Source organism: Micrasema longulum, unplaced genomic scaffold (assembly GCF_059751315.1).
Source record: "Micrasema longulum isolate JH-2025_06_02 unplaced genomic scaffold, ASM5975131v1 h1tg000013l, whole genome shotgun sequence".
In the NCBI taxonomy this organism is placed as follows: domain Eukaryota; kingdom Metazoa; phylum Arthropoda; class Insecta; order Trichoptera; family Brachycentridae; genus Micrasema; species Micrasema longulum.
In genome coordinates, this window is record NW_028277221.1 from 228,083 (window position 1) to 254,334 (window position 26,252).

The following is a 26,252-nucleotide window of genomic DNA, read 5'->3' on the forward strand; positions in this document are numbered from 1 at the left end:
TCATTGGATTGAGAAAAGAGAGAAGTGAATTCTTCACTGACTGGGATTTAATGGTACATCGATATGTACCCCTTGGTACATATCGATGTACCTACCCAAAACTTGAAGATAGAGGATCGGTAGTATGTCTTCGTAATCACTCGGGAGAATTTATCTTGAATCATACCATCATGGTGAAGGTATAATATCCTTAACTTCCCATTGTAATCGCGGCCATAGAGTCAATTACAAACGCTATCTTCAGCGGTAGGTACATATCGAGACTGAATAAAGTGAAATCGATATTTATGTACGAAAATGTGTATATTTGTATTACCATCTTCGTCAGTAACATTTAGGAAATATAATTGTATACATACGAGTGTTAGATTCTCATGGAGAAAACTGAATTTTACCTTGTAGATAATATTGAAGATATATGTTAACTTCCTATTATGATTAATACGGGCCCTGGGTTCGATTCGTGGCAGGGTGGATGAGAAATATTGACTTAAAAGGTTGTTTGAACTGCAACGTTTCATTGTTCCTGAAAAAGCGCCCGAAGAGTAGAACTTTATCTTCAAGTAATAGATGATCAAAATATAATTTTTTATTTAATTGGAAAAGTATACATAAATGAAAATTAAGATACATAAAAAAGAAATAAACCTTATAGGCTCAAAGCACCAGTGAATGATCATTGGTTAATAAAACACAATTCAATAAGAATTGCTACGCGTGTCCAGTCAAAAAACTTTTAACACTAGAAACTATGACAAAAGCAGTAGGCGGACACATCTTTTGGTAAGAAACAAATCTATCAGTTTTGAACTGTGAGTTATTAAAAGGTAATAGTGCGTCTTCCCGTTATTGTTCTGAGATTGATATTGTTTTTACAAGAAAAAGCGTGGTAAGTGTTTTATTTGATGCTATTTCTTATGCAATTCTTTAAATACATCCATATTCTCATGTGTTAGGGTGTTTTATAATGTTATGATGTAACTAAATCTAAGTATTATTTTTACTAGGGTAGTAGTGGTCGTTGACTGGTGATTCTGCTATTTTTTTAGAGTAATATTAATTATAATTATTATACTCGTATTTCAATGAAAAAGAATTTACAAAGTCCTTAGAAAAATTAATGTGTTTTTTGTTGTTTTCTTTTATTTTGTACGCTCAAATAATGAAATTTAAACCTTCAATGTGGATTTCACTACAAGCTGAACCTTATACGGCCATTCATTGGCGCTTCGACCCTAAATACAAAACCTCAAAAAATATAAATCCTACTAAATAATAAATATCTTTACATAAGTCATTACAGTCCAAATAAGGGGCAGTAGTTAGACTGTATGCGCTCAATCAAAGAAAATAAAAAACATAATAAGAAAACTAAATGTGCCATTAAAAAAAAAAAAAATACGTATAAATAAAATTTAATCCCATTATTTATAGAACATTAAAAAAGAAAACTTTTGATTGAGAAGCCAATTTAAAATATTTTTCTTATTACATATTTTTTTAAATGTAAAAGGTGCACAAATGTCGAAATCCGTAAACTGTGTTAGGCTGAGACATGCATTATTGACAGAATCAAGAAAAGAGTGCTGAGTTGGTTTGCACATGTAGATAGCGAAATAACGGCTAAAAGGATCTACGATGCGAATGTTGATGGATGCAGAAAACAAGGAAGACCGAGAAAGACATGGCGCTATCAAATCCATCGAATATATATATAATACTTGAAGATGGACTTGTCAAGAGTAGGAATAATCGGCGTGCGTGCGTAAGAAGATTATGAATGTAGAGGAAGCGAGGTCTGTATGCAAATACACCTACGGAGAAACGGCATGATGGTTTGTTTGTTTGTTTTAATCTAAGGTCAGTAGGAATTAAATTAAAAATATAAGGTACATATAATTCAATGTTTTACTGCCATATTAATTACTCATTTTAGGGACCACTAAACCATCATTATATGTAAAACGAGTGTTAGGATTATGATTTAGATATATTTTAAAAATATTATAATTATTCTGCTCTAAAATTATTCAGAACCACAAAATTCCTTGAATTGGCAGAGTTTTGAGTGATTTGTAAAGGAGTCACAAGATAAAACTTTTCATTTGGTTTACACATGCAGTGCCCTTTACACCACTGATGATGGTTTAAATTTTTCTATTCTTGGACCGGTGCACCAATATTCACGAATTAACTTTAAAGTGTTTACAAAATTTGTAATGCATTGAAAACAGATGAAAATTATGGAAGTGGTTTTGTACACGAGTAAAATAACTTCTTCTAAAATAACTCATGAGGCACTTGGAAAAAATAATCTAAACGCGGAACTTGTTTCAAAGTCGTGAGTGTTTTTTCGATTTATTACTTTGTTCAGTGTTCAAAATACCACTTATAATCAGTAATTATACCGCATGTGCTCTCCTAACTTGATATTAGTAAATTCGGATGGTTAAACATTTAATTAAATGTAGAAGCAACCTTGGACGCTGAAAGAATTGTGTTTTTATCATTATAAAAATGTCAAATTTCGCCTTCTGGGTTGCCAAAATAATTTTAATTTATGCGTTTTATCCAACAATAAGTATGTTTTATTGTATTATTAAAAAAAATATATTTATTGTTGCTACACGTTAATTGATAAATATGTAAAATTCATAACAAAATTTGTTATGGAGTATCTTTACAAAACGGGAATAACGGAATAAATATATTACATTTTTAGAGTGGATTTTTACAATTCTAATGATGCATATAACTTTTAAGTTTGTGAGTGAAAATTTTTGATGGAAGTTCATTGTAATTTATAATATAAATAAAAGACGAGGTTTGACAAGTTTTGAAAATGATCCTTAAGATAAAAATATTTTTATTTAATTTACTTTCATATAACTTTGAATTATCTATCCTTACCTCTGTTTTGTATAAATATATTGAACTCCTTAATAAAGATACCAGTCTCGAAGATGTCGCGAAAGCGATGAAACCGGTTACTGGATATTACAAATTTGTGGATTAAAGTATCACTCGTCCTGTATTTATACATATAACTTCCAATGTCTTCAAAAGTAGTTTTAATTTATCCAGTATTGTGCGAATTAATGGAATAATAGTATTTTTTTACGTATAGTAACACTCATATGTCAATTTGACAGTTGTTTAGCGCCAAAAATTATGACTTCAGTTCAGTTATAAAGTTCATTAATCTTTTGGGAGTTCATATTGGTGTTTGTTGGTGTACTATCTGTTGTTTTTTTACATTTTCTCAATAAAGGACTAATTTCATAAATTGCTTGCATATTAAACAGTGTTTTTGGGTTAGTTTAAATCATAGATATCACGCCGAGGAAAAGGAAAAATATTTTACCTTAAGTGAACATACATCAATGACTTAGAAGGAGATTGCAAACGAATGTTTTGTGAGTCAGGGAGCAGTCGGCAAGATTAAAGCAGAAAAGAGAAACAGGGTCAGTTGAAGCAAAGAGAGTTGGGAAATGTGGAAGAAACAGGAAAACTAGTGTCCGAGATGAAATATCTTTAATCAGAAATAGTAAGTTAAACCTCAGAAAATTAAGTTACAAACTTTAACGAGATTTGGCAGCCACTGGGGTGATGATACATGATTCAACAGTACGAAGAAGACTCATTGTATCTGGAAGAAAAGCAATTTGACCACATAAGAAACAACTCCTAACGGCACGTATGATGAAGTGAAGGCTCATTTGGGGTAGAAAATATACCGAATGGACTATAGAAGACTGGAGGAAAATGTTGTTTTCAGATGAGACCCACTTTCTCGTGCAGAAATATCGCACAAAATTTATTAGAAAAAGTGGGGATGAAAAACTTACTGTGGCTCATATTGACCAAACGGTGAAATATCCTGTGAAGAAGATGTTTTAGGGCTGCTTTTCGTATATGGAGACCGGATCTTTGATACCAATAGAAGGAATGATAAATTGCCTAAAGTATAAAGCTCTATTAGAGCAGCACTTGTAAGACTGTATTTTGACAGGACTCAGCTCTTTGTCACGTATCGAAGTTTATGTTTAAGTATTTCAATGATAAAAAGATAACTCTTTTAGACTGGCCTGGAAATTCACGTGTTCTTAACTAGAGTTAAAATTTGTTGGTGATTTGTAAATCTAGGATACAAAAATTGGACTGCACCACCAAGATAAAGATGATCGAAGCTGTTATTCAGATGTGTTTCGAGATGATGAAAGAAAATTGCTGAAGTTTAATTGATTCCATGCCAAAACGTGTTTAGGCTGTTATAAAAGCAAAAGGAGGACATACATCCTATCAAAAAAAAAAAAAAATGATTGTATGTCACCTGTTACTCAAAATATTAATAAAAAACATATTTTATGGCTACAAGGAATTTTATTGCATTAATTCGCACAATACTGTAATTCTCGGGTTCAAAAATGAGCACATGCAAAACGGCTCGCAGTTGGCATCACGTCATTTTGACGTCACGCGTTACGACCGCCTAATGCGCTTCAAAAAAACATTGCGTACAAGTTTGGCACCAAACGTCGTTTGTGCCGTTTGTCCCGTAGGGCGCGTGGCGTCGCGTTTTCGGGTAATTCAAATTATGCATATTTTAAACCTTTGCAGAAAGACCCAATTCATCATTCTAGTGTTACTATAATAATAATATAATGTATATTTTTGCATTTACAGCTTACTATGGAAATAAAATACTGGCAATACTTAAATCCAAACATTTGGATAACCAGTAACCGGTTTCATCGATTACATCGTTTCATTTCGATGAATCCGGTAACCGGTCATTCCAAATTTGTGGATTTAAGTATTACTCGTTTCTTATTTCTATAATAAATTACAAAGAACTTCTACCAAGAATAATTTTCAATAAAAAAACTTGAGTTATTATATAAATAGTACCTGTAAAACATTCACACATTTAAAATTAAATCCACCGAAAATTTCACATAATTATGTTACTTTCGGTTTATGTTCGATTTTCCGCCCTCTGCCGCAGCTTGCTCAGATGGAGCTTTCCCGTTTGGAAAATGGCCAGTGCATCCCCGGCCAACATAAAATATCCACATACATTTGAGGCACATAGTAAACTACACGCTCCACCCCAAATACGCATAATACAAATAAACTTCCCCTTTTAAAAAACTCGTCTCGTTATCGTATCCCAGGATAACAGCATAGATATTGTAGTGAATTTCCCCTCCCTAAAATCACCCCTAAATTTTGCCTTCCAGTATTGCCTGTGATTTCGCGGGGGGCGCATGTCCGACGGGCGTCTAAATGCCAAGGGTCGGAATGAAAAATACAATATTGGATATTAAACCATCTTATTTGAAATTGAACATGTTTTAGAATATCGTTACTCCCTAGTGATCAGTTTATCGTAGATAGTAACAATCGGTAATGTATTAACATCTAGTTATAATAGAAATATTTCGAGTGCATATTTGGATGGTTACTCGAAAACGAGTAACAATTTAAAATATGAAATCTGATGGGAACATGGTCATGGAAAATATCCCAAATATAAAGTGCTATCATTATTCTAAAAATAATAATACTTATTTATGGTGTACTACATTTTAGGGTTATTTTTTTACATTGTTGCAGAAAATAAATATTAAGACTACTATATTTTTTTTAAAAAGTAAATACTTCTTCTGTATCTTGAGTCATAATTGAACGTAGTTATGCAGAAGCATCCAGCCATAGAAAAGTAAAACTATGATAATACCACTTTTGTGCAAAGGGCGAATAATCGAATCTACACAACAGTTGGAATGTTTTCGACTTTTGACTTTTGACAAACGATATACAATGAACACATAAGTTTTTTTAATATTACAAACAATAATCTTAATACGTATTTGACCAGTTTTTATGATTTTTAAAGTACCGTAAGATTTGTCTAATGCTGCGGGTGTTTTTCGCAAATTAAGAAATGCAGTTTTTGTGATCGACACTATTTTCAGACAGTGATTAATACAGTTTTTTGTATGAAAACGGTCTGGCTGGTTTTAGCAAAACATAGAATTGACTTTACTGCACCCCATAACTTCAATATCTCCGTTTTTCAAAATTATGGACTGGCTGCTTTCTGCGTAACTACGTTCAATTAGTCTTCTCATTTATTAATATTATATATCGATGTTTCAATTCATTGATCTATCACAAATAGGCGTACTTTTGAGCTTTCCGCTTTTTCGCACATAAATAATCACAAATCTCTCACAGTTTCTATAAAATGAAGTAATTTTACCTTTTTATAATTTAGTTTTGACCTTCGTTTCAATGAAGTAAAAAATGTAAACAATAATTAAAGTGCTGTATTGTCTCGACCTAGTTATAGAGAGCAAATAAACTTGTGTCTTTAACACAGTTAAGTCCGAGTACTTTCATCAGGAACGCAATGTTGCATAGCTGAAAGTTGCGCAATAATAATACTGCGCTATTGTAGAACTGGTTTCGTCTATAATGCACACTGCACACTTGCAGAAGATGTGCGGTGCAACACGCGAACACGACTACCTGCATTGTAATGCACTATTGGGTCAGACCATTAACCTACAAACGCGTAAATTCATTTCATTAACATTGTTTTGTGGGAAGATCATGCGTGCGTTGTTTGAACGATTGTTATCTTTGATTTACACCTATTTTTATATATTATTAGAGTAATGAATATATAGATAACCAAATAAATTCATGCAAATCCAGAAGTTGCATAATTTGGTTTTCAAAACAAATCTAGAGTTAGGCAAATTTTAGCTGATAAATGACGCCAACAAAGGAGATGCAAACTGATTATTGCAAAATCAAAATATGTCGGCCAGGAATACTGTAAAAACATTGTTTTATATGTATTTTTTAAGAGAATCATTATTAAACAATGTTTTGAGTATGTCTAAATGTTTGCAGACAAGCTAGATTTCCTTCCTAGGGAGTCATTTAGATCTAAATTTTTGCAACAGAGAAGGAAAATATTTCCGAGAACGGGATATGGAAGTCAGGCATTTACAGGAAAATCACTAAAATGTTTTTCCCAACGCTGGCTGATGCAGCAAACTTCCGTCGTGATCACGAAAGTACTTTTGAAACGACCGAATTTTTACCGGACGCGGAGCTATGAGAAGTTACCTATATAGGCCTAAATTAAGGAATGATAACCATTGTCCATACGATGATATTTCTTCACAGAGTATCGAACATCTGTTATTTCAGTGCCCATTTTTCAGTTTGTAACGCCAGAATCTTGATGCAGAATGCAGGAAAGATGTAATATCCTTAACAGATATCCACACTGCCGTTAAAAGTAGTTATCACGCGCAATTGTTCTTGAACTTTGCAACAATGGTGATTGGACTCATAAAGGTTATAAACTAAAATTAGTGATCGAACATCCCATTTCCAAGACAAACAAAAACGATTTTTTCCGAGTACCTTAGCCTTGTACATGACACGTAAGGCTACTAAATACAGGGGTTCAAATATATTATGAAAATAATAAAAAAATACAGGACTTACGCACTGTTATCGATTGGTTTTAGTGGCCACTTTAAACGCTGTGTAACATTCACCATTTTGCCCATGTTTAAACATTCACACCTTGTTTTTGACACACCGCGTGATAAAGTTTTCAGCTCTTTTCTCCACAAAAGTCAACAGAAGGAAGTGTTGAGATGCGTATGCTAAAACATGGGCAGAATAGTAAATGTTACACAGTGTGTAAAGTAGCCACTTAAACCATTTAAAACAATGACAGATCTTAAGGTCTTTAAATGCCTCTCTGTTGATTAATTATTGTTTGCATTGTGGTAGAACATAATATTGTTGAAACCCCTCCTTTTAGCTCAAAGGCAAATAAGACATTTACTCAATACACACTTCTGAAATGTTTAATTATATTCATTAGATTGTTAAATAATTTAGTGGTGTAAACTCAAGTAAAAATATACCGTCCTTATTCTACCCACTATAATAAAGATGGTAAACCCATTTGTATTCTACCACCTAGGCGTAACTTTATACCCGGTTTATGAGTAAGGCCCACTGTGTACTGGACTATACCTTAAATATGCTCACTTTTAACATAAAGTGTATTATAATATTGTTTATTACACAAATATACACTTCTGAATAGGAAAATATTACTTTTTTTAGTAATAGAAATTCTGCCGAGTAAAAAAAATTTTTTTTCCGCGAATAAAGCTTTTTTTTTTATTAATAAATTTCATAAAAGTACATATTTTTATAAAATTCTAAACATGTCCACTTTTACACATCTAGTAAATGTTATTACTGTAACTCTCCAAAAAAGAGCTAACTCTTGTGCTTGGAGAGTGACTTACACTGTTTTAGTTGTTTATTTATAAGAGTTTGTATAAAAATTAGTAGCATAAAAAATATTTTCAAATTTCTAACTCTGAATTCCCGCAAAAACGATCATTGCATTAGCCACGCCCCTAATACGCTACGATTCATGCTAATTTTGAACTTTGTTCCTAACCGTTTAAATTTTTATAGAACATCATCATGAATCATGACGTCACAATTTTTCGAATGACAGAATTTTTCAGAATTTATTTTTGAAAATTATGTATGTAAACATTTCTACACAATATCCATATTGATTTTGAAAATACAATTTATTATTTTTAATCCATTTCATATATTATTATTATTATTGGTATTCGTAGTATGTGATATTTCCCTATTGTGTGTTGATATGATAACAGCTTCATTATTCCATTTTATCTTAACGTATAGTCTATTGTCCTCCTTTCGATTACATTCAAAAGATCATGCAATGGTATTTGAGCAAAGTTTACATAGCCGATGTTTATTTAAAGTATTTGATGAATTTAAAGAGGTTCTTAAATATGATGCAACTACTTTGTGAATATTGGAGGCTATATACGAACTAAACACCGGTAACATCTATGGAAATAACTATGTAATATTTGTTTAATAATATTTTAATAGTCAAAATATAATTTGCAAATTTCAAAACCGCCGAGTTCATCATGTTAGCATTACACATGTATATCTTAACAAGATTTTATTCGAGAGTTTCATAAATATACGCAAGAACACGTATTTAATGAAATCTTTTAACCCAGAATGATCGAAGTGTGAATTTAGTAATTAAAATAAATATAAAACGACTTTGTTTGAAACCACTTATTTTTTTACACACTGGTTTCGAAGCTACATAAAGTTTCTTTATCGAAGTATAAAATAATGGTTGATTAGTGTACTCGTATCTTATCAAATTTGATTTTAACAGTGTTTACTAAATATTAAATACAAACGTATGGACTTAACAAGTCAAGTCTTTTTGTCGTGTAGTTATTGTCAACTTAGTAGAAGGTGTGGAGTTAACGGTATACGATCTTTATGTCTAAAGCTAGACAGGAGAATTATAAAAAAAATAATTTAATCAGTAGTTAAAAACAAAGTTGCTTTATTTTATTTTAGTTATTTTATTTTATTTTATTTTATTTTATTTTATATTATTTATTTTATTTTATTTTATTTTATTTTATTTTATTTTATTTTATTTTATTTTCTTTTATTTTATTTTATTTTATTTTATTTTATTTTATTTTATATTATTTTATTTTATTTTATTTTATATTATTTTATTTTATTTTATTTTATTTTATTTTATTTTCTTTTATTTTATTTTATTTTATTTTATTTTATTTTATTTTATTTTATTTTATTTTATTTTATTTTATTTTATTTTATTTATTTTATTTTATTTTATTTTATTTTATTTATTTTATTTTATTTTATTTTATATTATTTTATTTTATTTTATTTTATTTTATTTTATTTTCTTTTATTTTATTTTATTTTATTTTATTTTATTTTATTTTATTTTATTTATTTATTTTATTTTATTTTATTTTATTTTATTTTATTTTATTTTATTTTATTTTATTTTATTTATTTTATTTTATTTTATTTTATTTTATTTTATTTTATTTTATTTTATTTTATTTTATTTTATTTTATTTTATTTTATTTTATTTTATTTTATTTTATTTAATTTTATTTTATTTGGGAAATCACAGTTCTACATACATATTTTTAAACAAACAGATATAGTGTATAAACTTAGAACTAATAACAGATTTCCACATAGTATACAAAGTAAGTAAAGAAAATATATTACATATCAAATAAATACATACAATTTATACATATAAAAATGTTATTTTCATGTACTCAATAATCAGAGATTTTTAAAATATTTATTTTAAGAACATTAAGTTACTGTAAATTGGGCGGGATAAGGACACAAATGCTTAAAGAGAGGATAAGGAGGGGAGGGGAGATGTACATATTTATTATTATAATGTCTACTAAGTTACATAATACATTTTTAATGTAAATTTTAAATCTGACAGGGTGATGTTTGTGTAATCTATATTTTTAAATTTTGCATTGAACATTGAAAAAGTCCTACGAAAAAAAGCATTTTGACATACGATGTTTTACTTATCTGTATATAACTTACTTATAATCAATAACCAAGAATAAATTACGATTTAATTAAAATCAAAAATATTTATCTCTTCTATCTGAGATTTTTATTTCTCTTTTGAAATATTGTTAGAAGCAAGTTAATTACATTTTATGTGGAAGCATATAAAACTGTTTAGCAGAAAAATAATCCTCGGGTCTTTGTCCAAATGTGTTAAAGGGAGAAATATTGACAATGATATTATTTGATATCGGCTTGATAGTACCTACCAGAAAAGGCACATATACATAATATGTGCCTTTTCTGGTAGGTTAGCAAGGCTAGCACAACGTGAAGACTTGTCAGTACCGAGGTTTTGAAAATGATTTTAGATGGGGTTCTTAATGAGAATTCATGATGCCTTTTGTCCTTTTTTTTAAAGGAATAACCCGCTAAATCTCTATTTTAGAGGCTTGTCAGCAGGTGAGAAAGAGGGGATATAGAAGAAGGCAATGAAAAATTCACCACAACATCCAGATCAATTAAGAAAAAAATCTTTCATGGATTTTTTCTTGCAAATGGCGGGAATCGAACCCGCGACGCCAGTTTCATAGTCAGCCGTCTAACAACTGCGCCATGAAGCCTGTCATGTTAAATAATTCGTTTAAGATGTGAATCTGCAGCGGATCCCATCCTATTAGTCCAGCGGTCTTTCGCAAGGATCTGGGTCCTATATTGTTTTTGATTTTTGTAAACGACATAACCTCACGTTTCCGAGATGCTGAAGTATTGCTGTTTGCTGATGATATAAAAATATATAGAGAGGTAACAAACATGCGAAAATCTGCAATCTAATTTAAAGTGTTTGAATGTATGGTGTGAAAAAAACAATTTGTTCCTCAATGTTGACAAATGCAAAGTTTTGAATTTTTGCCGAAATAAGATCCCAATTGCTTTTAACTACTCTATAAATCTAGAGCGAGTGACCGAATAATTGATCTTGGTTTTATTTTTGATAAAAAATTCAACTTCATTAAACATATACAGAGCATAACTAATAAAAGCATGAAAACTCTCGGATTTCTGATACGAACTATTAGACTTTGACTCAATCTATGTAATGAAAACTTTATATGTTGCTTTAGTACGTAGCCAACTTGAATACAACTCGGTTATATGGTCACCATTCTATAAAGTGCATATTAATTATATCAAAAGATTTCAACATAAATTTTCACTATTCGTTAATTTTAAATTAGGTATTCCAGTTGAACATATTAATTATACATACTTAAATAAATATCTTTCTGTACACACATTAGAAACTAGAAGAAAATGAAATGATTTGTTATTTTTATTTAGATATTAAATTCAATATTTGACTGTTTCGAACTGTTAAAACTAATTAACTTGCAAGTGCCCGGCCGGATTACTCGATTGAATAAACTCTTCCATATAAATGTATCCACAACTAACTACAGTGCACACTCGCCTATAAGGAGAATTCATGTGTTTGCAAACGAATACGCAAATGATATAAACATATTTAATACAAAATTTAAATACTTAAATAATACTATGTTGTTTTATATTGTATACCTTTTATTAACTTTTATCTGTATTCTTTGTTATTATTTTTCTATATTCTTTTATTTTTAAGATTATTCTAATATAACCGATGGGAAAAAATGAACCTCTGTTCTCTCTACTGGAATATATGTATGTATGATTAGTTTTTGTATATTTTTATTTTCTTCTTCTTATTACTTCATTTTCAATTTTTGGCTACTTTTGTGTAAAATATATGTCTGTTCTTTATATATAAATATATATAAAACACGTAAAAGCCTACAAAGCGTTTAAATAAATAAATAAATTGATACTTTGCATACATACCTCGTTTCCTGTCCATTCATGCATCTTCTCGTGCACGCGCGCTGATTATTCCGACTTTTGGTGTCCATCTTCAAGCGTTTGTTAGATTAGGTCACACCGAATCTTTTTCGTTATTTGTAGAATCAACATCATCACCATAAGCTCGACAGCTCCACTGCCTGGGCCTTGGACCTTCCTGGTCTTCGTCGTCCTTGCGGCACAGAGAGTTAGGCGTTGTATGTGGTTTTCGTCGTCCATTCTAATTATGCGGCCGTAGAATACTATTTTATAATAACAATTAGTTTGCTAATTCAATGTCATTTCTAAAAAGCGTGTTGAAACATAATTAAGATAAGGTCGTTTTATTGTTAGAAACTTACAAAAGGATTGTGTTTACTTTGTATCTGCACTTGTTTATAAATGTATAAACCTAGAATTTAGTTACCTTAGTTTTGTAAGCCTTTTGAAAATACGATTATGACTAATGAACCAACATTTTTAATTGAACAACTATTGTAAGATGCTTAAAACTATTCACGTTTCCGATGCCAAAGTGTTGATCACCTTCTCAAATAACCTCCATACATCTTGCGTTGAAAAAAATAATATACTTGATCAAATAATAAGGTTGTTAACATCATAATATATTCGCGGTTAAGGCGACCAATACGTATTATCAACTAGTACAACAAAATTAAGGTCTCAAGGTAATTACCAAAAGTATATACCTAGGTACAGCTTTTGATTATTATTTTTATAACATTATCAAATTTACCACAGTCGGAAATCCTTGCTCTTCAATTTGATAGTGTTGACTTTGACCTGAATAATACGTTGAGTATGAAGTCACTAAAATTCGTTTTCTTTACTCAATCGTACACATGTATGTTGTACGTACGTATGTGCTAAGCGACTTATTTAAAGTGCGTTGTTTATATTAAAAATGCAATACCTTATCTTAATTTATCATCACGTCACTGCATTGCGGAGGCGAACGGTGATTTTATTTGCGGGTAAGCTATAAAAAATATCATAAATTTGTACCCCTTACGGTAGTTAATATTTGTAATATATATATATATAATAACATATTACAACAGAGATGAAGAACGTTTAAGAGAAGGTAATATAGAAGTCTAGACATCTACAGGTCATGACCTGTCAATGGCTGGTTTAAGTGGCCACTTTACACACTGTGTAACATTCACCATTCTGCCTATATTTAAACATCTATATTCCTTCAATTCTTTCATTTATTGATGTTTTTGAAGTTAAAGAGCTGAAACCTTTATTTATGCGGGTGAGATTCGTCTAATTGAATTATTTCACCTACATACTAGGCAACGCCTGAAAATGTTTTTTTTTCAATTTCCATAGTTCTTCATGGACCAGGTGAATTTTTCAACAAAATTTTGAGTTTGTCCAAATTTTTGCAGACAAGAACTGGATTCAACTCCCTGGGGAGCTGTTTATATTAACATATTACAACAGAGATGAAGAACATTTAAGAGAAGGTAATATAGAAGGCTAGGCATCTACAGGGCTTATGACCAGTCAATGGCTGGTTTAAGTGGCCACTTTACACACTGTGTAACATTCACCATTTTGCCCATATTTGAATATTTGTTCTTCATCTCTGTTGTAATATGTTAATATAAACAGCTTCCCAGGGAGTTGAATCCAGTTCTTGGCTACAAAAATTTGGACAAACTCAAAATATTGTTTATATATATAAATTGCTGTTTATTCTGTAGTTCTGGGTGATTCAACATGTTCTTAACATTATGAATGCCATAGATAAATCTGTCAAATCAAATCAATTGAAAGTCTAGTACTATATTCACAACAATAAACTTCGCCCTGTAAAAGTAATATTCAAAGGTTCCTGGCAAGAAAGAAAATTTCTGAAAAACATGTGAATATTAACAATAGGGAAATATATGTAAAGAACGATCTTACGCGAGTTTAACATTTTTTGTTTATATTTCGGAACTAAGAAAGGAGTTAGGAGAAAGGATCCAAGGCGGTGAAGAAAACCTTACCATCAAATACATCCACGGCTGTCCCAATATTATTAAATCGACCTTAAAAAACTAAATGAGTTTATTACATGAACGTGAGAGGCTTAAAAGCTTTTTTTTTCTCATATGAATAAGTTTTGTTTGGCTCTTTTTTACAGGTGTATAATTTAAATAATTTTAAAGCATTGTTAACAATTTTTTTTTACCCGTTTAAAACTGTGTGTTTATAGTAACACTTAGTTTTTAAAAAAATTTATTAGCGTATCCTAAAAAAAAAGTTTTCATGAATGGGAATATTGCTTTGTTAATTTTTTTACAAAAAATATGTAGATCATAATATCATTTTGTATTTTCTTACTAATTATATGTAAGATTATGTATTTAATGAACCTAGTGTTATATTTTTTTTTACTTTAAATATTTTATCTATGGTATACTTGTAAAAGCTCTCCGGGCGTTTATGTAAACTAAATAAATAAATATGTTATCTATGAAATCAACTCAAACGACGATTATTGCGATGTATTATAATTATGTACCTATATTATCCATTAATTTAATACAAAACGTAAATAAAAATTTATAAAAAATATCACAATGAATTCAGTACGTATTAAGTATTCCCATAACGATTTAAATGTCAACTAGCCGATTTGTTCTAGAAATGAATGATGCCAAAAAGTCCTTAAAAAATAATGTTCAAAATACCCTTTTCTAAATCGAGAATCTTCAAATAATTTTGTGTAATCTGCGAGCTTACTCCACGACTAAGAAACCACGACTGAATTCAATATGTTTAAAATATCGAAACTCATTCGAATGAAGAAATAAGCTGGAACAATTGGCTAGTTTTGTGGCTCACTGCTGGCGCTTGGAGCGTTTTATGAATACTTTTATTTATTTTCATTTTTTCATTTATCAATTTATACTTACAACTTTTACTTAACAAAATGGCACAAATAACACTTTGGCGAATTCTGCTTGTACTAGGAGTAGGCTCAGTATATGAAGGGTCGGCAAGCCAGAAATATTAGTATGCCAGAAATATTATTTCTATATAAAAATAAAAAAAACCTTAGCAATCATTTACAAGTTACATCAATATAATAAAGGTACAAAAATGCTGAAAATTAAAAAAAAAACTTAGGTATAAAAATGACGAAAAAAAATGTTGATTTTTTTATTACATAAATAATTGAAATCCAAAGAAAATAATTATATGAAACTCGTTTCATTCTAACTTCCACGCTAAATTTATCATTTTTTGTAATTATGAATATGGATATGTATTTTTTTCATGATTTGAAATTATAAATATAACAATAAAAATCGGTTATATAAACTATGGAACTCTCTATAGCTCCGTACACGAGCAATCTGCTCTAAAAGAGAGGTAGAAAAAGTTATGTATAATATGTGTAAAAAATACCATACATATACATAACAAAATATAAACATAAATATAAAGCTTTTTTTTATTTAATAAAAAAAAAATATGTTCATTAGCCTATAAATCATATCCTTATTTTAAATCAGGTCATATCAAGAGCAGACACATTCGCTTTTGCAATCGAATACGTTTGGATAGAGGCGCGTTCTATCTTCTAATCCTATGCCTCAATGATGGTAAAAGTAAGGGCAGTATTTATTAGATTTTTTCATCTGCTTTAAAATAAGTTTTAAGATCAATTTATGGTCTACGTACGCTAAAAACGTATACAAAAATTTTGAACACCTGTCGACCAATTTTTAACTTTTGAACGGACATTAATTCGTTTTTTCTTTCTTTTCAGATTGTATACATTTCAATGTGAGCCCCGAAAAGAATTCCCAACAAACTGTGATAAATTAATAAGCGCAATAAAATAATTAAGCGAAAACCTTCGAAGAGGCAAACTGGATATTTTATGATAAGCAAATATAAATAAATAGCCACCAAAATGACTTCATTATACAATAACTCAATTACTAAATACTATGACTTTGTATTTACCGATTTATCAGGTAAGAACATTCGATACATATTTTTCTCACATTCTCGATCCATGGTTTTGCTAATACAAAACAAAAGAACATAATATTCACCATTTTTCTTTTAATTACGAGCCAGGACTCATGAAGAGTTTCTCTGAGTAGCCTTGTTTTTAAATACATCCGTATTGTGTGACACCATTATTATACTGCTAACATGTGCATTCATGTAAACATGTAAAATTATTTATTTAATTTGAAATATATTGTCGTTTTGTTGTTATATTTTTGACGTTCAAAGTGATATGTAATCAAATTTAAATGTAAACAGAAATAAAATGCGTGCCTTTGTTTAATCAAGTTAGAAATCCTGTTTTTTCGGTATTGAAACGAGGCGTAGTCAATAATGTAACAGGTAATAGAGATGAGCTGCGGTCTCTTGACAGAGTCGCTGACGAAGGTTAAAAGGGCCGAGGTTCGAACCTCCCACCTTTGCAATTTGTTTCCCATTTTTCTAACACGGCCATTTACGACTTATGAGTATCCAGACGGGTGAAGAAATGTGTGTGAAATAGAACCAATCCCCTGAACGAGTGTTTTAGATTAGATGGCTACTCTCAGGTAAAAATCCTAAAAACGGAAATCAAAGGGGGACGAGTAGTGTAGATGTTGGCGTATTCGCCTTCCATGCTAGATTTGGAATTCTGCAATATTTCACTGTCCCTGGACTGGTACCTATAGCGTAATACTGATCACCTTGCCTTCATGTAACATATAGTGGAGATACGCTGCATTTGGTGTTCCAATGTAGTGCCCTATGGACTATCGGGTGTGGATAGGGTTATGATGGTGATAAAACATAGATTCTAAATTTAGAGTAAAATTGTATTGTATCAATAACCCATTCGTTACATGTGAAGCGGTAGTAAAGTATATTTTAAGTTTTTAATAAATAATAAATGAAATGATATTACAGATCACAGAACCAATCACTGGTTTCTGATAAGTTCTCCGATGCCCGGCCTGACGATCCTGGGAGCATATCTCTACTTCGTCCTGAATTGGGGCCCGCGGTACATGAAGCACCGGAAACCTTATTCTTTGGAAAATCTTCTGATCGTCTACAACTTCCTGCAAGTGGCTGTCAGCGTTTTTCTTTTCTACGAGGTACATTTGTTTGAAAAATTATGGGGTTTTCCAAAATTACATGGCATATTTTAAACATAAGGAATACGTAGCAAGACTTAATATATAGGCCACCTTTTATATTTTTACAAAAACAATGAACTTTTTCTTGTTACATTTTTTTTTGCTTTCTTAAATATTTTATCCACTGTGCACGCATTCAAACCAACTTTTGAAACAGTTTTTTCACTCTGAAGATGTTATCTCCAAAACGTTATTTTGGAAGGTTTCAACAGCTTTTTGAGATGATGAAAATCCCTGTCCACATATTTTCGATGAACATTTGGGAGCCCAGAGAGGTCGTAAGTTGATTAGGTGAATACGGACAGTGAGACATCAATTCTGTGTTTTTCTCTTTCAAATAATCAATGGCTAACAATTGATTATTTGAAGGAGAAAATCAAAGCATAGATTTGGTTTATCTTGGAAATACCAAACAGTTAATTGTTGCTTAATTTCTGGCTCGAACGAATACGTCCAAGTTTGTTCACCAGCAACAATGTTTCTAAAATACTTCGTTAAAATTTAAACACAAATATTCAAGTACCACATAATACATTGTTACGCCAAATTTATGACATCGTATAGGTTATTCATATTATGTAATGTGTCTTTCGTAATAACTTGATCTCCGAATAATTCCGATACTAACCTTCATCTATGACCAAATCATGAAATAATACTGGTAAGTATTTTTACTCCTCTATTCGGCATACTCAAAAATTAATTGCTATTATTTAGAGAATACCATTACAACGTCTTGTTTTTTCAACGTTTGATTCCCACCAGCTGCAAGAAAAAATTCAAGAAATATTGTTTTTTCAGTTTGTTTGGGTGTTGTGGTGTATTTTCATTACATTCTTTCATATCCCTTCTTTCCCACCTGTTGACAAGCCTCTTAAATAGATGATAAGCGGGATATTAGGTGCTTAAAAAATATGTAAAAAATTCGATGTTCTGCAAGGTTTGCACCTTGTCCCAGTCCTATTTACAATTTTCATTTTTATAGATATCTTGGATCATTTTATTCATTTACAATCTTTTACGCCGGTGATCCTTTAATATTACAACTATTGAAATTGTTATATTATTCAAGAGTATATTAATAATTTATCGGAATGGTGTAAAAATAAACCGTATTTTTGTACACATTTAAGTGTTTAGTAATTAGATTATATAATGACAATATAAAATAGTGTTTAAATACACTTTACGCAATGAAGGTAAATTCAATTTCAACAGAGATGAACAACATTTTGAATAGTGAAATATAGAAGTCTTGGCGTTTTATGATTAGAGCTTATGATCTGTCATCGACTGGTTTAAGTGGCCACTTTACACCTTTCGTAACATTCAGCACTCAGTCTATGTTAGAATATCCATATTTCATCAATAACTGTTGATTTTTGGGAAGTTAGAGAACTGAAACCATTATTGATGCCAGGTGGATTCATTTGACTAAATTATTTCACCTATATACAGGACTATGCAGATGACATAGACTTAATCTCCAGAACTGTCCCGGGATTAAAAGATGATTTCTCAAAGCTTGAAATGGCTGCAAATGATATGAGTCTTAAAATAAATACATCTAAGACTAAATATATGTTACACACGCATACAACAGGCAATTGAAATATTCCTTCAAATATTTAGGTACTAAAATGACTAATGATAACAATTATAGTACCGAGATTAGAACACGGCTATCGGCAGCAAACAGATGTTATTATGGCTTGTTTAAATATCTGGGATCCAAATTGCTGACTAGAAAAACTAAGACCATTATTTACAAAACTCTCCTGAGACCGGTCATGACATATGGTGCCGAATGCTGGGTTATGATCAAAAGAGAAGAAAATATGGTATTAGTGTACGAAAGAAAAATATTAAGAAATATACTTGGTGCTGTCAACCAAAACGGAGTGTGGAGGAGACGGTTTAATCATGAATTAGAGGCACTGTATGGCGAACCAAACATTGCAAAATTCATCAAAATAATAATATTACAATGGTTGGGCCATGTGCACATAATGAATGATAACCGCACCACAAAAAAGATTCTTTATACCACTCCGGAAGGCAGACGAAGCAGAGACAGACCAAAATTAAGATGGCAGGATAATGTGAAAAGTGACATTAGAGCGATTGGCCTGACGAACTGGAGAAGAGCCGCGGGGTGCAGGAACGAATGGAGACAAATTCTGGAGGAGGCCAGGGCCCACAACGGGCTGTAGCGCCACTGATGATGATGATGATACAGGCCTAAACCAGCCGACGACGGATTATAATCCCTGTAAATACCCAGACCTTTTTCTATATGTTCTCCATCTCTGTTGTAATACCTATGCTAATCTTAATCAGTCCCTAAGTGGCGAAATTCAGTAGTTGTATACAAAAATTTGGACAAACTCAAAATATTGCTGATGTTTAATTTTGTATTTAAAAAAAGGCTGAGCCGTGTATTAATATAATAATAAAAAAATATTCAGGAGAAACAAAAAACTTCGCAGATTTAAATAAAAATACTAGATAGCTAGCGTCGATCATACACTTGTTTTTTTTTTATTTGTGCCTGCTGTGTTTACATATAATTGATACACAGTATCGAAACATAACAAATTGTTATTATTATACCAATGTCGTATGTATTGTGTATTTTTTGAGAACCATAATAAATCAAATGTAATAAATATCCTGTTAACACGAATAATTTTAAAAAGTAACTAATACGAGTTTTATGGATAGGTTCAAATAAACATCAAATTTTGAAAACCAGGGTACCACACAAAAACATTGATTAAAAATATGACGCATGTCAGTTTTAAAAGAGGACTCGAAGTTAAATTTAATTGATTATTTATTATTTGAAGTTTTTGATTAATGGCTTTACTAATTTCTAATCGTTCTAAATTATCTAAACGAAAACCATTTTTATTGACATGCAAAATTTCTACACACGTTTCTTGATTAAATTCATGGTTTTCGGATATAAGATGATTTGCGAACTTTAAATTTAACTTCGAGTCCTCTTTTAAAACTATTCCCGTTATGATTTATTTTATCTTCTTTCTCTCTCTGTCTTTCAATTTTCTGTCTCTTTCATACAATATTTTATTATATAAATAGCAACGCGTGTAATTATAAGTTAGTTAAATTCCTGACGATGAGGTAGTAACCTCGAAACCGGTCGAAGTGTAATTTAAAAAAAAATTAAGTGGTTTATACAAATTTATAAAAAAATAAGTGTCAAATGTCATACCACAAGGTGAAAAATGTTTTTGATAACAATAATACATAATTTATTGTTTCGGTTTACATAAAATTCCGCGAGATTTATTAGGGTCCCGAATATCTGACTAATAAATAACATTTATTTAACAAACCTTAGCCCATTCCTTATTTTTAAAGGTCAGTTAACCTCAAAATATGTTACTAAGCTGTTGAAAATCAAATTTTATATGCATTGTACCTCTGAGTCTGTTATAATAATGTATATTTTGTTTCGCCTCCACGCGCGAAGAAATATATTCTGGAAATTAGGAGAATGTCTAAACGGACATGAAATTTATAACATAGTGTAATTAAAGCTTTCTTATTTTTTTATGACAATAAAGGCTGGATTACATTGTTTTCGTGGGTTGTGGAGTGGTGTATTGAGGAGCAATCTGGGACGTATCTCTTATATGGATATTGTATAGGCAGAATTACATTGCTCTCGTGTGTAATGTCTAATATTCATGTATGAGAAGGTTTTTTGTGATTAAACTTAAACTTAAAAAAATACATCTTATAATTGAACTTGAAGGTATTTTAATTATGAGTTTATAATTTTCTTTAATATTTGTTTTTCATTAGTATCCAGTATTAATGTCTGAAATTAGGGATTAATATACACGATAAAAATAGTTTTTTCAAAACACGAAATTTTATCGATATTTTTTAAAGTCGGTTTTCAGCGTGTTTGGTGAGTTTTTTATCAGGTAATCGAAGCAAAAAAATAATCAAAACGCTACGTGGGGCGTATATCATGATCTGGAAAAACAATACTCATTTGTAAATTTTTTAAGAAGATTAACATTCCAGGAACATTAAACATAAATAGTTATTTTTTATTTATTTTTTAGGGGCTTGATGCTGCGTGGTTAACAAAATATAGTTGGAAATGTCAACCAGTAGATTACTCGGAGACCCAGGAAGCCATGAGGGTAAGTTTGAAACGCATTATTTTACAAAACAAAATCGTAACCGACGTCATCAGACTGGTGCCTGAATTTATTGAACGAAATCCAAAATTATACTTATGTATTTAAAAAAAAAAAAAAACGAATATGTTTAAAACTTTATTTGGGATTTTCACAGCTATTACAAAACGATAAAAACAAATTAATATAATATGTTAATAATATTAGAGCCAATTGAAGAAATCCACTGTAAATATATTTATACATAATGTAGAAGTAGAGACTTTACATATATTACAATGTGTGCAACGTTAGGGTGAGAGTGTGTGTGTGAGGGTGCGCAATTAAAAAGGTGTGTGTATAGTATAAAAAAGGGATAATCTACAACGTATGCATACACAATAGTGCAATATATTGATAGCAACATTTCAGTGCTAGTATTTTGACTGGAGATGTTGTCTAGTAGGCAAAATGATTCGGATGAATCTTACCTGTTACAATGAAGGTTTCAGCTGTTTTATTTTTTATCTGGTGACATAAATGTAGAACATTTTTTTTCTGTGCCATCTCAGGTCCCCGGACGCCACGCTGCGTTGGCGATCACTCTGGAATAGAGAACCCTGTCCAGCGCCAACCGAAATAGCTCCTCAACCCGGAAGAAATGTACATGTACTTCTTTTAAAACGGCCGATGACAAGTCGTTAGTCCTTCCATAAAGGAAATCCTTGATGAAGATTTTCTCTATCTTCCTTACATCATATTACATTATAACTAAGATGTTATCGGATTATTTTGAACTGAATTTAAAATAACCAAATGTATTTCAGGTGGCTCGCGGATGCTACGTTTACTTTTTGGCAAAAATCTCCGAACTACTGGACACCGTGTTCTTCGTCCTAAGGAAGAAGGACCGGCAGATCAGCTTCCTGCACATGTACCACCACACCGTCATGCCCATGGTCTCCTGGGGCGCCACCAAGTATTACCCCGGAGGACACGGCACCCTCATCGGAGTGGTCAACTCCTTCGTGCACATCGTAATGTACACCTACTACATGTTGGCTGCCATGGGGCCGCGCTTCCAGAAGTACATCTGGTGGAAGAAGCACATCACCACTCTTCAAATGGTAATATTTCACTCCCGAATAGCACTGCGTTGATATACCTACAAATCGCGGTGCATCTTTAATTTGTTAGGTCATCGTCGCAAGTCAAAAGTTGTTATGGCTATTGCTGAAATAAACAATATAAAAATGCCCTTTACTGTCCAAGTGGAACGGAAGGTCTATCGATGTCTGAAAGCACTCAAAAACCGATAAGCACCCCTGGATTTAAAACGATTTTCGGGTTCAGATATCGAGTTCCTTTTTAAGAACATTAATTTGTTCAACCACCATTTTGATTGAATTAAACACTACTGGTTACATTGGTCCTTCAAATGTAAGATAGCAAAAAAAAATCTTTTGCTAAATCCAAGAGAATAAAAACTCGAACCAAGTTGAATATTCTCCATTGAGAAGTATTCCACCCTTTGCCATAAATGTAATATATTTGTACATATATGCAGTATCATGTCAATTTTTTCGTAATTTTGATAATTTCTTTACAATATTTGAGTTTGTTTAAATGTTATTAGACAAAAGACTGGATTTCACCCCCTCCAAAGTCATTAGGATTAACAAATTACAACAGGGATAGTGAATACATTAAATAAGGGAATATGGAAGTTGAGGCTTTTTTTCAAAATTGTTTTCAGGCATTGCCTGTATGTGAGATAATTCAGTCAGATGAATCTCTTCACAACAAAAAAGGTTTCAGCTCTTTTACTTCACTAAAATAAACAAATGTAAGAATTAAAGAAATTTGGATGTTCAAACATAGGCAAAATAGTGAATGTTACACAGTGTGTAAAGTGGCCACTTAAACCAGCCAATGACAGGTAGTAAGCCCTGTAAATGACTAGACATCCATATTACCTTATTTAAGGTATTCTCCATCCCTGTTGGAATTTTTTAATGATAATTTCTGTTTCACTATAAGCCAACTTTAAGTAAATGAAGTCAAGCCGGTTTCGTGGTTAAGCGGGTTTTTTTAGGGGAAAGCTAACGGCTAAGCTAATATAAATAATAGTTTTTATACAATATAAAAAAGATTGTTACCAGATTAGAAACAATTATATAAAACCCTAAATGTAATGACAAGCGTCATTTTTTTAATGTGCTAATTTTCGTTTTTTGTAGCTTCAGTTCTGCATCACCTTCCTACACTCTTTCCAACTGCTTTTCTACGACTGCGGTTACCCTCGCTGGTCCGTGTGCCTTACTCTTCCCAATGCGGTGTTCTTCTACTTCTTGTTCGCCGACTTCTACAAGAAGTCGTACAAACCTTCCTTCGCCAACAAAGCCAATGGACACATCAACGGAGGTCAGCAACTGCACAACTCAGTCAAAAACGAACTCAACTCTACAGAAACTCCGGACAAGAATCGAGAGGGTGACAACCGAAAAATCAAAAGTTCATAAACATTAAGCTTATTTATGTACATAGGTATATAAGACTGTTTTGAGGAAATTAATTTTACAGGAATGTTTGTCACTGATGTCCCTTTCGTTTTACGAGTTATATGAAAGGCTTTCTGATGAAAAATCTTAAACAAAATACTTTGTCAAAATAATAAGGCCGATCAATGTGATACGGGCGTAGGTAGTCATTGAACGATTGTTTTTATTTTGGTCGTGATTGAAAAGAAAATGTTGTGGAAGTTTTAATATTATTTCGATGAGTTTTTTTATGTGCTTGTAACTTAAATATGTAGCATTGTAGTTTTTTTACTCAAATCAATTAATCAACTGAAATTAATACAAATTATCGTTTCACGATCTACCAATTGGTAAAGCAGTGAAGACTCTGGTTTTTGTTTAATTCTTTATTACGAAATAGTAGTTTGTACTCAAAGTGATCGTTCACATTTTAAGCTGGTCAGCTTCTTATATTTTAAGTTTGTCGTCTTCTTATATTTTAAGTTTGTAATTGAAATGATTTTTAGAATTATCGATTGGATTTTAATTTCGAGTTATTATTTATACCTTTAACCTAATTAATTATGACTTAAGTCATGCGTAAATGGTTAAAATGACAAAAAATTCACCCAAAAATAGTTTGAATTGGAAAGTTAACTAAGGAGAAAAAGCGGTAAAATTTAATTAAAATGGATAAAAAACTCTCAATTCCTCTAATTTTATGGTCCACAGAAATCTAAATAAAAAGTTATACACGGTAAAATTACACAATAAGCGTTGTGAAAATTTGTACTAGGTACTTGCTTTAACATTTTGTCACCAATGCAAAGCATAGATATAAATGTAACTTGCTCATATCCGTGATAAAATTAAAGCTTAATAATAAATTAAGCAGTTTCTTAAATATAAGAAGATTGGCAATATAAAAACAGGCTGAAACCCTAGTTGCCTTTCTCTTAGCTTAAGGATATAGAATCGACTTTACTTTTTATTCATAGTTTACTCGTAGAATTGAAAATCAAATGACGTAAATTAATCTGCAAAATAGAAAACAAACAAAATAGTTAAAAAGATCTGTTTGAAATATGACCATTCGTCCGAGATGATTCATTCTTTGTATAATTTTTTTTTGCTGGCAATTTTTTTTGTCACATGTTGGCATTGTTATAATAGTAGCTGAAACAATACATTATCAATTATATTTATATCCAAAGAAATAAAAAAGAAGGTAATGTTTTAACCGATCCCTTGCCAACTTAATATAATTTCGTAATTTGCCCTATTTGATTTTATATCTTGGATTTGAAAATATCGTATTTAATAAGTACATTGGGTATAAAAAAAATTGTAGGTTTACTTCAAATTCTTCCAGTTTGAGCTTACGATAAATATGTTTAATTAAAATGTAGTGTTATGGGAATCGATTGTAACAATACGTTATTTAATCGTCTGTTGTCTTCCAGGTGTATACAACCGTACTGTAGCTTATGAGGATTGACATTGTAATCTGTTAAACCAATGTTGTAGCATTGCAATTGTTCATATTTAAAAAAAACGTTAAACACGTTTACACGATTAAGAAATATTTAGGTTATGGCATAAATCTGTTTGTAAAATAATATTCAAATAAAAAATACACAAAAAATTAAAAACATGTTTTTTTCAATAAAATCCATCAAAACAAATTCTTATTCTTCAACTGTAAATTGTTGTTTCTTGAAGCCGGTTTGAACATCCGTAGCAAGGATATTTATGTTGTCAAGACAAGACTTACCTCTCTTGAAACCAAACTGAGATTTGTGTAAAGGTGATTATGTTCTAAAAACCAGTCAATTCTATTTTTAATCATGCGTTAAAACAGTTTTAAAAAAAAAGCGGAATAGGCAATCGGGTGATACGAATAATATCTAGGATTTTTCCTGGTTTATGCATTAGGACAATAATCTGTTCCTTTCATGATTGCGAAATGGTTCCATATTTAAAAATCAAATTACGAGTTTATAAATTTAATAAGTAT

The 26,252-nt window shown here is 30.9% G+C and overlaps 1 protein-coding gene across 1 annotated transcript in view; it reads left to right on the top strand.

Moving 5' to 3' along the window:
* LOC148285687 (very long chain fatty acid elongase 7-like) overlaps nt 1-25,887 on the top strand; it is a 50,734-nt gene extending 24,847 nt beyond the window's left edge. The window contains exons 2-6 of the mRNA XM_088237179.1: nt 16,170-16,380; nt 17,324-17,514; nt 21,660-21,740; nt 22,544-22,843; nt 23,957-25,887. Of these exons, the coding sequence (XP_088093305.1) occupies nt 16,317-16,380; nt 17,324-17,514; nt 21,660-21,740; nt 22,544-22,843; nt 23,957-24,238 (918 nt within the window). The 5' untranslated portion in view covers nt 16,170-16,316 and the 3' untranslated portion in view covers nt 24,239-25,887. The remainder of the gene's footprint in view (nt 1-16,169; nt 16,381-17,323; nt 17,515-21,659; nt 21,741-22,543; nt 22,844-23,956) is intronic.
* Nucleotides 25,888-26,252: the final 365 nt, after the last annotated feature.